Source organism: Aythya marila, assembly GCF_965140915.1.
Source record: "Aythya marila genome assembly, chromosome: 4".
Taxonomy (NCBI): Eukaryota; Metazoa; Chordata; class Aves; order Anseriformes; family Anatidae; genus Aythya; species Aythya marila.
In genome coordinates, this window is record NC_139045.1 from 3,178,204 (window position 1) to 3,195,012 (window position 16,809).

The 16,809-nt window shown below is 47.6% G+C and overlaps 1 protein-coding gene across 23 annotated transcripts in view; it reads right to left on the reverse strand.

The window, feature by feature from the left end:
* Window positions 1-16,809, reverse strand: part of ANK2 (ankyrin 2) — a 336,396-nt gene that overhangs the window by 213,088 nt on the left and 106,499 nt on the right. For 6 of the 23 annotated variants that reach the window (XM_082759102.1, XM_082759094.1, XM_082759092.1 and 3 more), the window contains exon 1: window positions 12,909-13,132. The exons of the other annotated variants lie outside the window; for them this stretch is intronic. In XM_082759102.1, coding sequence (XP_082615228.1) covers window positions 12,909-12,998 — 90 coding nt within the window. In that variant the 5' untranslated portion in view covers window positions 12,999-13,132. Of the gene's footprint in view, window positions 1-12,908; window positions 13,133-16,809 lie in introns of those variants that run through there. 23 annotated transcript variants of the gene reach the window in all.

The window sequence follows — 16,809 nt, forward strand, 5'->3', positions numbered from 1 at the left end:
AATGTCACAGCAGCCGTGAGATACCCGGCGGGTATGTGGGTGTAGGACTCCACCTAAATAAACCTGGCTTTGTTTGCTTTTTCAGTTCACTGCTGTTTGCTCTTCCTGAATATCAAAATTCAAATGAAGAACTCAATAGCAAGACTAAGAGTCTCCATCATAAGGAAGGAAGGAGGGAAAGAGCAAGACGTTACACGACAGCAGTGATTAAGACTTCATTTTTTGGGCCCACAAAGCCTGGGTTTTGCAAAGCTGTGACAGCAAAGGAGTACCCTGTTCAGCTACATCCGAAGAGGCTGTTTGCAGAGATGCACGACTGAATGCTAGGGAGTGGGTGTGCATGAAAATGACTGGTGCAACAGGAACGTGCTTCAAACACTACTAGCGTACCTCAAAATAAAAACTCCTTTGGAAAAAAAAAAAATGCAGGCAACCCTGACACTCAGAGTGGAAATAAAAAAAAAATCTCTTGAAATATTTCTTGCAGACCACTGAAGGAAAAGAAAAGAGCAACAACAGCAACAACTAAAGGTCAAGTACATCCTGTCAAGCAAAAATATCAGCACAGGTAGAAAAGGAAAAAGACCTCAACTGTACTGGGTTATGACATGGATTAAGGCCTTTTATCTCCGGTGGCTGACCTAGCATAACGACTTTCCCTTTTGATGCTGTCCAGAGCCAACAGACATGAAAGAATTAGGTGTCCCGATACAAAACACAAGCACTCTCTCACCTACTACAGCTGCTCATGGCCCCAGTAATAAGAAACACAGGTCTTCTAGTCAGGGAGATCCGTGCTCTGCTCCGTTTGTTCCGGGCAGATCTCTGACTTGGCACGCACAGGGGATCTTTGGTCTTCAAGTCCAGCCTCCTGCTATTGCAGGCAACACACCGCCCAATCCTAGCCATAAATTTATTTAAATCCATGCTAAATCAGCCAACTTACTTGCCTCTCTTTGCTCTGCTAGCAGATGGTGGCTTCCAAGCCTAGTTCCTCAAACGGTTACAAATAGTATAGCTCCAGGCCTACATTTATTAAACAGAAAATTTATATCCATTTATAATCCAGGCCAATGTTTTCATCTCTTATAAAACAAACTACTTTTTCCAAGTCTCTTCTGAGTCCTCTCCTGTCCTGTTTCAATTTGCAGTCATCTTTGTAAAGCTTGGTTTTATCAAATTTTGCATATTATTATGGATGATATGTCACTGGTGTTTTGTACAGTAGCACTGACATTCACCATCTCTGCTCAGAGGACTGTACTTGATAATAGCACAGGATTGCTTCCTTACCAGATTTGTGGCTCACTCATCTGTATCCTGCAGTCAGCTGTCACGTTCGGGTCCCTGTAGCCTTTGACTTCCAAAGCATTAAGAACCGAGAGCACAGGAGAAAATTGTATTAGGCCACAACTGCATGATCTGGTGTTTTATACGAGTACCTTTCATCCCTCTCCCGTAACATCTCTTGAGGATTATTATCCACTTCCTTCTGTGCCCCACCCTTCTCAATCCTGCAGATATCAGCAGGTTTTCTATTTCTACTGTCAAAATGAACTTATTTCCAAAAAAAAAAATCTAACTCTGAGGAAGTCATCAGTCCCCTGGTTCAGCTTTGTCTGTTAGGCTCCCTTCAAATGCACCTCACTGGGACCTCTGCTTCAGCCACGTCTGTGCTGCCGAGACAGCATCACTGGCACAGACTTGGCAAAAACGTGAAGACTGAACATGGGAAGATAAATACGGTGCTCTAGCGCTATATACAGGCAAAGGGGCTGCAGGCAGAGCTGGCTGGGGATTTCCCCATCAAGGAGGTTCCACTCACATCCATTTCTAGTCAAACCATGGCAAACCTTGCTCGTTTCCTACCCACCTCCTGTGGCTGTTGTGCTGCCCAGCCTCCTACGGTTCCTAGCTTCAGGGTGCTCCCTTTGGGCTGAATGCAGCCTTGGGAGCTTTGATTTCCAGACCAGGAGGTCAACGCACGCAGGGCTCCTGCTCCCCCTCAGTCACCAGCTGCCAGAAGGAAACAAGAGCTTTGAGTTCCCAGCTCAAAAGCCTTCTGGAAATTCACTTAAAAAAAAGATTTTTGAGTATTTATTCCTTATAGTCTAAAACAAAATCAGAATTTTTTAATATATACAAGTGAAAAAGAACATAAATTCTGATTATTCGGTATAAAGTTACAGATGGAGAGTTACTCATCAGCAATCCCTGTGGTAGCACATCACAGGACAAGCCAGGTGGTCTCACCTGTGACAGCCTGCAACCTTGCCCTGTCCCACTGACACTAACTCCTCGGGTGATAAAAGATGTCTCTTCAAAATATTTGTAACTTGAGGCACTGCCCTAGCAGCTGTGAGAGCTCTGCACTTTGTCCTGCACCACAGGTTAAATCTGAGGCCCTGAAAAGGTGAGGGAAACCACACATGCATTTTTAATGCTCTGTTTGCTCACACCCATGAAACCCAAGAACTCCTCACTCCCTGGCTGGAAGCTCCCTGCATTTTATAAATAGTTGCTGTGCATGCCAACAGTGCCGCGGGTAATTAAGCCCTTATCCTGAAAGATGTTTGAAAACCAGTGCACAGCTTTGTATTCTCAGTGGGCAGGCAAGCGCCCAGCATCGTATTGGATCAATCCCTGGTGTTAGAGACCGAGAGGAGTGAAACTTTAAGGCACAGAAGCCATCCTGCTGTTCTGCCTCCTTGGCGCTTCCCCCCCGTTAACAAAGCCACTGCAAAAAGGCAGAGCGCCCACATCTTGTTGTAAGAGGACCTAAACAGGGCAGTGCTGCCAGAGCCACATCCAGCACACAAAGGGAGTCATGTAATATTGCCAAAGGCTTTCGTGCTGTTCCTGCACATAGCACGATCACTGAAGAACCACCAGGCGTAGCATCTAAACCTTATCTCTGATTTTGGACTTGACATTAACGCTGCACGCAGGCCTCGTTACAAGAGGCTCTGGAGAGGAGGGGAAGGGCACCTCTGCTGCTGACCACGCAGGGGAAGCTGGTGGGGGAGCTGCTGCTGCTCCTCTTGGTGGCCCGGACCAGCACTGCCCGCGGCTGTGTGTGCTGCAAGGTGGCACTGCACCTGCACGGGGCACACGGACAGCAGCTTGAAGAAATTCACAGCTAAACGCCTGGCCGGCAGCCTGGCCAAGGCAGAGGGAGATTTTAGGCACGCTTCTTAGAGACCTGCAAGAGAAGAGGTGAAGGCAGAGGGAGGATAAATCGTGTTTTCAAAATGATGTCCAAAGAACAGAGAGCTGCTGATGGAAAACACGTTATTTATAGAAGCCAAACGCGAATCCCTTCCAAGACTTTTCCTTTCTGGATTTCAAGTTATTTTCCTAAAAACCTTTCCCATATTTTTGTCTCCCGTGGCTCTCCATTTCATTTCACTGAAATCACATTACGTCCCAGAAATCCAATTGTGAAACCTCTACTCTTAGCAAATTCCCAGAGGCTACAGAAACATTTCCTCATTCAGAACCACTGAAGACATATTTCTTTATTCGAGCAGACAGATACATGGAAGGCATTTAGCGACCTAAGGAAAACAACTCACTGAGCCCTGCACGGGGTGACGAGCTGCATGGATGGCGTGGACAAAGGTCTTCAGCGTTCATGAGAACCTTGTTGCAGCCAGACCAAGCATTTATGTCAATTATAGCAGAGGCTAAAGGAGATCGATGAGGAGAAAGTGTGTTTCCTTCACTTCCATTCTGAAATGTTTTGTAATTTGAAATGGAATTTTAAAATTTTGTTCAGCAAAAGCTTTGAGTAACAGAACGAATATTTACGGTTAGGAGACCAAACAAGAAGCAGTACTTTTAGAAAAGAGATTTCGAAGAAGGAAGGGATCATACTTCAACATTTCCTGCTAAGGTGTAGAGAGAGACACTGCCATGCACGGTCTCTCTGCTACTCTGAAAACAAGGTCTGTTGACCAAGCTGCTACATACAAGCAAACTCCACAAGTGGCAGCATCCTCTCCAGGACAGAAACCAGGAGTTTTTCATTCCTTACAGCCACAGAGATACCCCTGCCCCACACAATCCCTGCTGTTACTTTGTAAGGGTTTTCCCACCTGATGCTTTTTTGGCAATTCTGCATCCGAAGCTTGGTGCTGGTGGGGCTGGGGAGCCTGCCTGCGCTCTGCCCAGCCGGGGGGTGCCAGCAGCCACAGCTCTGGGCACTGATCACAGGAACACGGCTCAGAGCTACAGCAAGACCTGAGCCCCATCCCCAGCGAGCACAAGCAAAGTTTGTTACCCTGCAACACACCTGGAAATAAATTCCTAGCAAACTAATGGCTCAGCTAACCATGTCCTTGCTCGTGTCTAAATCCAGCTTTCTCCTTGCTGGAGGTCCGGCAACTCTCAGTGAAACTCTGCTAGCGCCGTGTCTTGTAAGTTTAATTAAGTCTTAAAAAACAGGACACAATATTTCAGTGCCACTCACGATGGAGCACTGAGGCACATTTCACTATGGATTAAAGCAGGGGAAATGCACTCCTGGGTCTCAGCAAGGACATGAAGCAAAATACAAAAGAATTGGTGAAAAGATGTTAAAGTACCTGTTTCATTTACTATTTTTAAAACTCAGAAAAATAAATAAGCAAAATCAACTCCCCCCAAAAGAAATTGTTGTAATACCACCTGGCACCAATAATCCACCCACACACTGCACCGCTTCAAGGCTGTATGTGAGGAACTTACTCAGTCCTGACAGCTGGGGTTCAGCTCGGTCACAGCTGAGCACTGCTCTTCTGCTTTGAGGCCAAATTGGCACAATTCAGTCAGACAGGTATCTGTATGCGTCCACAGGTATCGCTTTGCTGAATTTTATGGTAAAAGCTGGGAAATGGACTGACGGTATTACGTGCTTTCCGCAAACATCAGTATATGCTAACGGTTGTGACTGCTGCTGCAATAAAGCCATCCAGATAATTCTGCTAAGTAACAAGGAAAAATGTTCCGGAGAAGGATTAGAGACTTTGCCCCGGAATTTATCTAACCCGAACTCTAAACATATCGAAAATTAGCCCTAATTCAGCCGTTAATGTAGCTAAATCCCATAAACATCAAGGGTAAACAAGGAAATATTCAGCTTATGCCTGATGGGCTGAAGCTCAAAGCCATTAAAAGGCAGTCTTTGAAAATTACTGAAGTCAGTGGAAGTCCCTCCATTAACATCAACAAGCCTTGGCTCACACAGCAAAACACGACTTACGTTGTTTTTTTCTGAACGCAGCCAAGAGAAGAGTCTGCTTTCCAGGACACATCTTAAGATACTAATGTTAAAATCACCCTGAAACAGTTCCTGAATACTTTGAGTGACCTCTGAGAAAAGACTCCAGGCTCAGCATGCCCTCGGGTGAACAGTCCAGGGCATGGAGAGCAAAGAGAACTGCAATAAAAATGCCCAGGGGTGCTCCTCACCTTCTGCTCCGATGCAGGAGCGGTGTCTGAAGGCAGGGAGGTCACACACTGTGAGCACCCGGCGAGATCCCCTGCAACTCCGGTACCCACGCTGAGCTTAATGCTGAAAGGCAGCATTAAGGGGGAAAGCTTGCCAGGCGTTTCCTAGGAAGGCCGGAGTACATCGCATGATGTGCTGTTGTAAATACACCCTAACACACCTCAATTTCGCACCTAACTTCCAAACCCAGCTCCTTGCCCTGGTTCACAGGAAGGGGCAGCGCCAGCTCACGCTGCTTGTCACACCGTGGCCTCAGCCTTCAAAAGAGACCAGAGAAAATAAACCACGGCCCCACCATTTCCAAAAGTCCCGGCCTGAAGGGTGCTTACCCATGGTGATGACCCATCAGCTCTGGTCTCCCACACGGATGCCCAAAATAATGCTTCACCAACTCACTCAGACTCGACTGTTTTGAAACCGTATCTTCATCACTGTGACTACAGCAATTAAAAAAGTGACTTTCGTTAATTATGTTTACTGCTTTCATTTAGTGATTATTCTGTTTTTTAATTAACATATTTGGTTTCCATTCGGATGAAACCAAATTATGCAGATGAGGTTTCCAGTGACAGGATTTTTTTTCATTCATTTACCCAAAATAAGGGATACCATTCACGTAAGCTGTACAGACGTGAGTCAGCCTGCGTTATTTCTGCTCCGAGGTGTGGAGCAATCAGTTCCTAGCAGTGATCTCTAGGAAAGACACGTTGTACATCACTATCCTAATTGCTGTCAAATTCCAAATGGCTCCTGCTCCTAAGCTTACAGGGCAAAGGCAGAGACCCGCGTCCTGAAGCGTGCATTAGGGCGTAATGAGCTCAAGGCAGCTGCTCCCCAAATGAAGGCACTGCCTGCTGCTTCTGCTGCTTACCTTGCTGTGAAAAGAGCAGTCCTGCTGCCGGCCACACACACACCCACACCCCACTCCTCCTGATGTTTAAGCCTATTCATCCCTTGGCTGGATCGCTGTGCCTACCAGGACAGATCACGGTCACAGTGATGATGAATAAGTGCCCCTGTCTCTTGACATTTGCACGCTGACGTCTGCTCCCTGATGGTGAAAGCTGCCAGATGTACTAGATGCTTAAAACGTTTCAAAATGAGGGACTAGCAGAGCCCTTTGGTCGTAGGAAAGCTGCATCACTTTTAATTTAAGTTTCAAACAAGGTTCAGAATCATACCTTCTATGGGGGAAGAATAAAAAGCAATTGTTTATAAACATCAGGTTTCAGCTGTGCATTTCAAAGCTATCGCTGATGTTCTGCACTGCCTCAACCAGGTCAACAAATACTTCAAACAACACCTTATAAAAAAGCCAAGTAGTGGAACAAATTGTCAGATTTTTAGCAGATTTAGCCTATTGTGAACCTAAATTGTTGCAGGAATCTGTGCTTTCCTGGTGCCTCTTCAAATCCACATCCTCTGCTCAGATCCAGCACTGCACCATACTACAAGCCCACGCCACCCAAGACTGGATGAAACAAAAGCAACCAAGCGCTTCCGAAATACTTAGCCTGTGGCAGAAACCTATATGCTGTTTAACCTAGAAAACCATTTCGAGCTGCAATTACTGCAATTTACTCTATCATTTCCTTCGAAGCCGATCCTGCTCTCCGGAGAGCACTTCATTCATGGGCTAAATGTTTCTTTGTGTTTGAGCCGCGCCAAGAGGAAATACAAGCAGGTTACAAATTGCTTACCTGCGTGTAACCCAGTGGCAAGCCAGCTGGGTGCAGCCCCAGCTTAGATGAGATGATGTTGGCAGGCATCTGCCTTCCCTCCCCAAACTGCTCTGTGCTCAAGACCTTTTATTTCGGGAAGGTTTGGGGAAGACCCATCGATGCCCACGTACCTGACTTGCAGAGCCTGTAAGGACACGCGGCCTTTCTCCTTACGAGGCCGAGGTGGAGCGCTGCCTTTGTGTCCCCCAACCTCTCCTTACAGAAGAGAAAGGTGAATTTGGAAACGAACTATGTGCATGTTCAACTACGTGCTGTTTTCTCAAGTGGGACCTGGAGCAACTGGCTGTATCACTCACCCAAGCTCACAAACTGTTCTGAGGGAGCCTGACGCACTGGCCCATCTGCCTACTCCCCCCACGCCCTGTTTGGTGCCAGGGCACAATGAAATCAAGGGGAAAATAAGTGGGAGAACGCGACCAATCTAGGATCAGGATCACACAGAATGATAACACAACAAGTTTCTACTGAAAACGAAGCAGGGAAACACTGCATTATTTCTGTACAGTGCAGGAATAACAACAGCAAGCTCAACTTTCAGCTCAGCAATTTCTGTCACCAAGACAAAAGAAACCACCTTAATCAGCGAGGAAAGCTTCTGTAATAATTAATTCCTGCAAGTTAATGAGGATGCAAGAGATGGCCGCATCACAGGCCGCAGTACAGGTGGAGGCAGAGCACGTGGCTGCCTCCAGCCGGGAGCTTGGTGTCCCTGGAGCTTCAGGCTCCCCCTAAAACCCAGCTCGGTGCCTGCCACGGCCAGCCAGGAAGGCGTGACGGGGCTGCGAGATGTGAGCAGGATGCAATCTGTGCGGTGCTTGACAGCCCCAGGCATCCTGCGGGGAGAAAGGGAAGCTGGCGGGGGAACAAGGGACTCGTTCCTCTGACTCAGCTGCTGTTTGCCAAACATTTGGGAAAATGAGCAAGAACTGTGAATGAGGAATCGGAAGCCTGAAATGCACATCAAGCGGGTGCGGGCTCAAGGCTACACACAGGGCTGTATAAAACCCACCACTTTTATCCAGGTGCACGAGCAGGCAGATGATTGCCTCCGTATCAGCTTCGCAGCACTTAACCTGTGAAATGTAGCGCTTGCACAAACCTGCTAATAGCTAAAATACCTCCATCGCTTTGTTGCTTCTTACTCCTTTAAAAATAACTTCAAACATTTCAAGGAGCAACATATAAGTTACAATGAAGTGTAACATGAATACATGTAACCTTGTAAGTAGCTGTGTCAGCTCTAAGACGTGTTCATTGCTTATTCCTCCAGCACGACAGAGCACAAGAATACCTGCAGTCTCCTGCTGCTCTACGGGACCTAGAAAAGCCAGGCGTGGCTGCTGTCGTTTGCCTTACACCCTTAGGATGCTAGAAGAGCAACCACGATGGCAACACAAAATGCTGGAGTCTAGATGTTCGGCTATATCCCCCGTCGTTATTTCCCTTGTCTCTCTGCTGCAGGAAGTGGAAATTATTTCCCCAGAGTGTCGGGCACCACGGGGCTGTCGCCAGAGAAGCACGGGGTGCCTGGTGCCAGGCACCAAGTGACGGCTGCTCTGCTGCAACCACTGGGAGGTAAGGTGCCTTATCTCCTCCTGAGGCACCGGCACGGTGTTCTTGTTTTGTTACCGTTTCTCACAGCAACCACAGCTGGAGGGAGCGGGCGGGGAAGGACAGAGAGAAAAAATTAAAAAAAAATAATAAAAAAAAAGCATTTGCAGCTATGATGTTAGTTTTATACCTAGCACAAAATATACTGGAAGCCTTGTGATGGGAAGAAGAGGCAAAAGGAACAAGCAACGCATGACCACAGTAGTGCAAGACTATCAGTGGAGTTGCATCAGAGCATAAATCTTTAGGAATACAACTGGCTTAATCATTGATCTTTTTTACAAACCTGCCTGCCTCTTACTTCCATGACTTAGAAAGAGGTTGTGTATTTTTTTTTCCCTCTACTCTGGTCTTTCCAGAGCCATTTCTCTCTGTTTACTTCCATGTAAATTGGATCGAGTCAAGCGAAAGCAAGGCTGTTGCAGTTCTCTAAAACTGGCTTAGCCAAAAGAATAAAACCTTTGTAGATTTAAAAAAGCCATGGTACTTCATCCTGCTAGAAGTAGAGGACTTGGTCTCTCTTAGAAGAGACTTGGTCTGGTTTCATCTCAGTGGGATCATCAAACTGGGAAGCAAAGAGCAGCACGGCCACAGCCATTTGTCTCTCACCAGTAAAAACAAAATGGTGAGGGAAATGGATGCAGCTAGGGAAGCCAAGAGGGTCTTAGCAAGTGTGAAATGAAGGCAATTTGGAGGCAATGCCACCCAGCAGATTGGGACTGCTGGTACAGAAGCCTCCACACTGACTTTAGGGAGAGACACACACTGGCTCAAATTGTGCTTCTGGAGGCATTCAATTTTCTCCTAAATTCCATAGCTGGAAGAGAGAAATAACCTGGTAAACAAACATTTAAGAAGACTTGAATATCCCATTTGCCATCAATGAAACTGCTTTGTAATACCATTACAGCAACACAAATGACATAAGTGAAAACCGAGGAACAAGGGAATGAAAGAGACCCCCGTACGTTGAATCCAGCCCAGCGCTCCGTTACAGAAATCACATCTCATTCACAGCTAATCGAGTTTCTCCTGGTTCTTTACCTGATTATACCTATTAGAAGGCTGCTGAAGAACCTCATTTCCTTTTGCCCTCAGACAGCCTTTTGCTCTGGCACACGAAAGAGGCCAAGCCCTTCCAGTTTTTCCATGAGAAGCTCTCTCGCCCAGCAGTCCCTCCCTGCACGCCTCTCCATGCTTGTTCTTAAGCCTCGGTGACCAGAACTCTGCATGTTTTCCAAACTAGGTCTCAACTACTTTATGTGTAGGATTAATAGTCTTAAGTAATCAAAATTAATTAAAAGCATTAGCTTGTACAGTGTAATGATTCCATTAGCAGGTATACATGTACATCTCCCATTTCTCCAGTGAAAGGACCTCGCCTAATGCATCCGATTTAACATTTTCTGCAGCTGCATTTAACACAGGAGACGATGCTTGGGTTCAGAGAAGTCATAGGCATCTTCCTAAAAAGAAGCATTACAACTTCCTCTGAGTCTTTCAGAGTATGAGCCTGACTCCAGGTTTTTAACTTCTCTTATTGAGCAACAAAAGGGGAATTCTTTAATAAGCTGAGATGAATTATTTTTGCATCAGTCTCTCAATGGCGTGTGCTTTATGATCAGCACAGTAAGAACCTGTGGTTTCGGGAAGCCTCTTTGCCAGCAGTGCTTCTAGCAATCAACAGTAGGAATATGCTTGGTTTTCTATACGATGACCAGTAGGCTTTTTGATTTCTGCTGTGGTGGTTTTCCATCTGAAGCATCTATAATAGGAAAAGCCAGCCTTGGGAGGGTGCTGGGACACCCAGTAACTGCACAACGTGCTCAGCAAGGCACAGGAGGAGGTCTCAAAAACCTGAGGCAGCATAAATTGATGTGCACTTGTCATGCTGCTCTTCAGAACAGGCGGTTCACCAGCTACAGGGACAGGACCGACACACTCCACGCGCTGCTCCCGCTGGGTTTCTGCTCAGTTACACCAGCAGCAGAACAAGGCAGCCTCTGTTCGCTTGCACCTCCAGCAGAATAAGTCTCATGGTCTCTGACACTAGAACTGGATGAGGATAGAAATTTAACACAATTTTTCCTAGGAATGAAGTTCACGATATTCCAGGTGTAACGTGGAGGAGAAGTACCACAGGAAAATCGGATCTTAACCCTACAGCTGGAGTCACAAACCCATCAGGGCAGCCCACTGACTGCTCACAAGCACCTCCAAACAGAATAAATTTATTTTGGTGGGTCATTAATCTCTCCATTTTATGAAAATTTCACTTGTTCAGTTTTTCCTATTCTGTATTAGGGTGACACTGAAGCCATTTCACTTTAAAGTGTTCAAACATAGAACAAACCTGGAGCACTGCTGCGAATCGGAGAAAACCCTACACCACCTCCCAGCTCAGACACTCTCCTGGAATAGAAGACGACCCAACTGGATGCTGTAGCTGAGATGCACTTCCCTCCACCTCTCCCGATACGCAGATCAAACTCATCTGGCTCAATGAATATTTAACTATCTACACAAAAGGGATCAACTTCCACAGAACAGATAGAGGGCACGTTGGATGGTGCAATGCAGCTCCGTTCAGCTAAAGTAGTTCAGGACCTGAAAACAGGCTACGTTACTTTGGATTTTGGAGCTCGTGCACGTGGCACTTTCATCTCTGCTCCAGAAACTGTGCCTACCCAGTCAACGTGGAAGGGAGCTGAGTTCAAACGTGTGCTTTCTGATTCAGACAAACAACTTGCATCTGCAATTCTCACACCCTTGGCTATTCCAGGATGTCTCTTCCTTATTTAAAAAAAAACAAAACAAAACAAAACAAAACATATATATCAATTTGTAGTTTTAAGAAAGTTATTCCTAGAATCTAAAAATGAATGTTCAAGTCTGGAAATGTATTTCTTCATGAAGGCAATAGGGCAAAAGTTCAGCAGACCTAAGCCTTTACCAGACCTGAAGCACTACCAGCTATTGCATCCAAGCTGAGTGATTACGATTTTTTTTTGTTTTACACTTGTCAACTGAAAATGACCAATTAATGTTTTCTGGTCATAAAAGCTATCTTGCAGACACAAAAGCATTGGTTATGTTTTTTGAAAAATGGATGCATCAGCTGTTGGCAGACCCTGAACACGCAGGCTCTGTACAGGAGATGCTTTCTAAGCACCGTTTGGCAGCAGAGCCGCACACACTCGTGTTTCAACCTTGAAAGGCTCTTGGCCACTTGACTTAGAAAACAATGGCAAAACGAGAAACCCGTATGTGTGGATAAAAAGGAGGAGATGGAAACACCCACTTTGATTTCTCAGAGCTTCAACACCTCCCTGCTGACACAGGCTGCTCCCAGCCCTATGAAAGCACTAGGTACACACCCAGTCTCTTGATTTTTGCCTCCTCGGGTGTGCTCAGAGCACCCTTTCCAATTCTGCCCTCAGGTTTGGAGGTGAGACGAGGCGGGCGCTCCCTTTGCCTCTGTCAGGCTCAGCGTCCAGGCAGGGTGCGATATAAGCCCCCCGCTGTGCTCCATGTGCACAATGGGGTGGGGTGAGGCGGGTTTTGTTCAGCCTCCCGCTCAGCCCGGCTCACCTCGGGTGCTCGCAGGGACACAGAGAGCGGCGGGGGGATGCGGGTGGCACTGTCACCTCTCGCCACACCGCCTTCCTCCATCGCCAGCCCCGAAGGAGCACCTCGGTGCAGCTCCCCGTGCGCAGGGCTTTATCTGCTTTATCTTACACAGATCCTGCACCCCACGCTGCTCGGGGGGCTCATCGCGGGGCTGCACCCCCTCACCTGCATGCTCCCACAGCGGCTCTCTCGGGGTTATGCGGAGCCGCAGCCCTCCTCAGGGGACTCGGGCGCTCCACAAGCTCTCCCTGCACCGCCTCCAACAGAGGGATCGCTGCAGCCAACAGGTGCCCCCGCTTTGCTCCCCGGGGGCCCCCAGCAGCCCCGCACCCCCCCGCCTCCATCAGCCCGACCCCAACAGCCGCCCCTTCCCCAGCTCCCCCCCCCCTAACCCCGGGTGGGGCCGGGGGAGCCCCCCGCCAGCCCCCCGCTACCTTCTTGGGCCGCTTTCTGCGCTGGCTGCCGCCGCCGCCGCCCTCTCCGCGGTCGCTGCCGTCGCCCCGGCGGGCCGCCTCGTCGCCCATCGCCGCCCAGCGCCTCTGAGGGGCCGCCGCCGCCGGGCCATGGGCGCCTCCCGCCGCCGGGGGCGGCACCCGCGGGGCGGAGCGGGGACGGCGGCGGAGGGAGGGGACGGAGGGAAGGGGAAGGACGAGGAGGGACGAGCAGGGAGGGGAGAGGAGGGGGCCGGCGGGGCGCTGCTCTGCACGGGGACACCGGGAGGAGGGCGGCGGGCGGCCCCGGGGACAGGCGGCGAGGGGGGGACCCGCCCTGAGGGGCTGAGGGGCCGAGCCCGCGGTGCTGGCGTCTGAGGCGGCAGGACGCCGCCCCTGCCCCGTTTCAGGCGGATCTTGCACCAATTCGGCCCCTCTGCAGAGCTGGCCCCTCGCGGGCCGTGCTAGCGCCTGTTTGTGGCCCCAGGAAGCGAGCCGCCACAGGCAGGCTGCTGAAGGGGGGTGTTGGGGTTGGTCCCCAACACATGCAGGGGCTGAGGGACACGCCTGGGAGTCGCTACGGCCTCAGCTCTATGCCTGCCTCAGTCTTGAGAAGCGTGAGGCAGGAGGACTGAGGCTGTCACAGGCGAAGGGAGAAAGGCAGGTTTCCAGAGCTGCTGCACAGCGGGGAGGTTTGCTAGTCCTGCACACTGCAGCCTCGCTTCAGGCCATGCTAGGGTACACGTTTTGGGGGAAGGCAGCAGTCCTGAGGCAGAAGGCTGGGCTGCACACAGAAGCCGCCCCCCTCCTGTTAAACAGCCAGTGATGTCTACAGTGAAACACCGTCCTCACCTCTTCTTTGCCGTGTTTGTTTCTGAACACCACCACAGCACTGCAGGAAACCAAGTGTACAGCGTGACAGCACCCACAGACCAAAACCTGGCGAAGCGCCTTGTGACATGCATGTCAGATCCTCGCCAGATCCTTCTAATATGGGGTCAGGCACTGCACAGTAAGCAATTTTTAACCCCAGGCTGTAACCACATACCTGCGTACCCCTCAGCATCTTATAGAAGGGATATCCTGTCTTCAGCCCATACCTATCAACCCACAGAGCCGGAGCAGTATCCCCGGCGAGTAATCTACAATGGGGCAGTTCCCACAAAGCTCTTCAGCAATGCGCTGGCCCAAGCCCTGCCAGAAGCTTCTTGTCGCACATTACAGGTAACAGCAGCAGCATTAAATGAATCCCGTCAATCTGGTACGTGCAGTCAGTTGGAAAGGCTTCCCTGCTGAGCTTCATTTGGGCGCTTTCCAGACACAGGACCCTTGCTCCCACTCCCCTTTGGTCCAAGCCAAAGCAGAATGCCGTCTGTGGGGCTGCTGGCAGATGACACCAGCCTGCACCCAGCTCCATGGCACCGCACGGTGCTGCCACCGCTGCCACCCTACAACTCCCTTGGGAACGCCCACGCTGCCATGCCCTCACAGACGATGCCTTTTTCTACCACAGAAGCCGCATATTCCTAGCAGAAAATCATTTTTTTCCACAATGCTTCCTTATGACAGCATTCCCAGGTACTTCCACAATTAAAAAAAATAATAGATCTGGCCTTATTGGGATTATTAAATCAACAACAGCAGACATTAAATTTAAGATGTCTAAAATCCCACCATTAAAGCAACCACAAAAATTAGAAAATTCTAGGTAAATGATGACTTCTCTCTGTACCTTGATCTTGCTTCAAATTCTGCATCTCTGCTAGCTATGCGATCCATACTTCCCCCCACACACACTCCCCCCAAAAAAAATGGTCAGCAAGTCAGTACACTTCCATATTTCACATTTCCACGCCCTACATTTTGGAAACTGAAGGTTTTTGGGGGTGTCTTTTAAGTGTGTTTGAATACATGATTGGAGGGACGACAAAAAACATGCTTCTGTGTTAAGCACCATATATATATACATATAAACAACTCTAAATACCACGTGCAGTAAGTACTCTGTATATATTGAACAGTCTGTCATGGATGGATCATCTGGGATTTTATTGACTCGCCACTACAGGGGGGTTACTTTCAGCTGAACCATCAGCTTCCACTTTGGCCCATGCTGATAAGAGAAGAACAAAAGAACAACTCAGAGGTGGGTGGAAAAAAAAAAAATCTATGGTTTACCAGCAAACCAAACTGTAATAGAAACGAGATAAAGTTTGAATTGATTTAATTATACCAGAAAGTCCAGCAAATTATGTTTTAAATTATTTTTGTTATGAAATTAAGTAACACATCAATGAACTAAGCATTTTTTTGCACTGTTGTATAATTATTCCCTATTTGTATCCTCCTCAACAAACACAGCACAAACAGAATCAGTAGTAGAGATACAAAAGCGCAAGCAAGAAAAAACAGAGATCAAGGAACAAAAATCTACTCTGGTTCAACAAATTGTCAAATTATTCCTTTTTAATTTCACAGGCACTTTTTGTTTGTTTGTTTGTTTTCCCCTATAGTTTCTCTGTGTCAAAATTCTGAGCAAGGTCCTGGCTCTAGTAAAGACAAGGGCAATTCCATTGATGGCTTCACCCAAACCAGCCGACCACTGCTTTTTAAACATGAAACTCCCTCCCAGTAACACCATGACCATGCTTATCCGATGGCTTTTAATATACAGAACATGATTTAGAGACCACAGGAAATTCCTATTGTTTTGTTTAAAGTAAAGTGGATGCAACCTCACTTCTTCAAGCAATTCTGCATGCTCCTTGGTAAAAAAGAATTCACTACCTAGCAGAGACCAAAGGGGTGGAACAAAGAAAACATCTTGCAAACAGGTCAACTCATACCAATTTTATTTTCCTGAGTCTACCTTTCAGTCATCAGCATGGAAACAAAACTACAATAGGCTGCCAGTGGTTGAACCATGTAGTTGTTGATGACTACTGATGACATTTCCCAAACTGTACCACCAAAATCCCTCGACTGCCCACGCCTGACTGAGGACACAGCAACAGGCAGCACAAGAGGAACTCGCCACGAAGGCCTGAGGTGGCTGGCCTGCCAAGGATCCATATGGCAGGGCCCTTCTGGAGGACCTGAGCAGGGACCTGCCATTCCAGACGCTTGGTACCTCAAGCAAAATGCTGGATACACTCTTCTCTTTTCCTTATGGCTAGATGAGGATGGCACCAGGGAAGAAGGAAAGAACAACAATCCTTACAAAAAAAAAAAAAAAAAAAAATCTGAGTTGCTAACCCAAACTATAACTCACAAAAATACCCCAATTGTTTTCATATACCATAGCAATAATAAAAATAAATGAATTAATTAATAAATAAGGCACAGAGATCAAAGAGGTGGGACAGTGTTTCTAGTAATTCTGACTGCATCTCCTAATAAGCACATTCCTCCAGCCAGTGGAGGTTGCAGCTTTGACTTGTGCCATACTTTTCCATTAATCTATTAAGCTGCATTGAAAAAATACTGCAATGTTTCACACTTTGCATCTAAAAATGTGTGACAAAGCCATCCTTCTTTAATCTGAATTAATGTTACACAGCTGTGATTGACCTGGTAACGAACCTTTTCAGTCTAGTAAGTCATAGTCTCAGAGCCAAGAAATACAAAGCCATCTTCCAAGAAATACATCGGCTGTACACTTCCATTCTGTTAATACATCATGCTTGAAAAACAAAACAAAACCCAAGCTGCCTGTCGCTCCTGGCTTTGCTGTTCAGCACCAGCAGCCGTGGACAGCAGCAGGAATTAAAAATGGGTAGTACAGCAGAGGGTCCTTCAAAAGAAGAATATTTCCAAATCGTGAAAAATACAGATTTGAGTTTGATATACTATCAACAACTTGCATATGTAAAGAAAAAGTGTGCATGCATTTATATACTGTGGT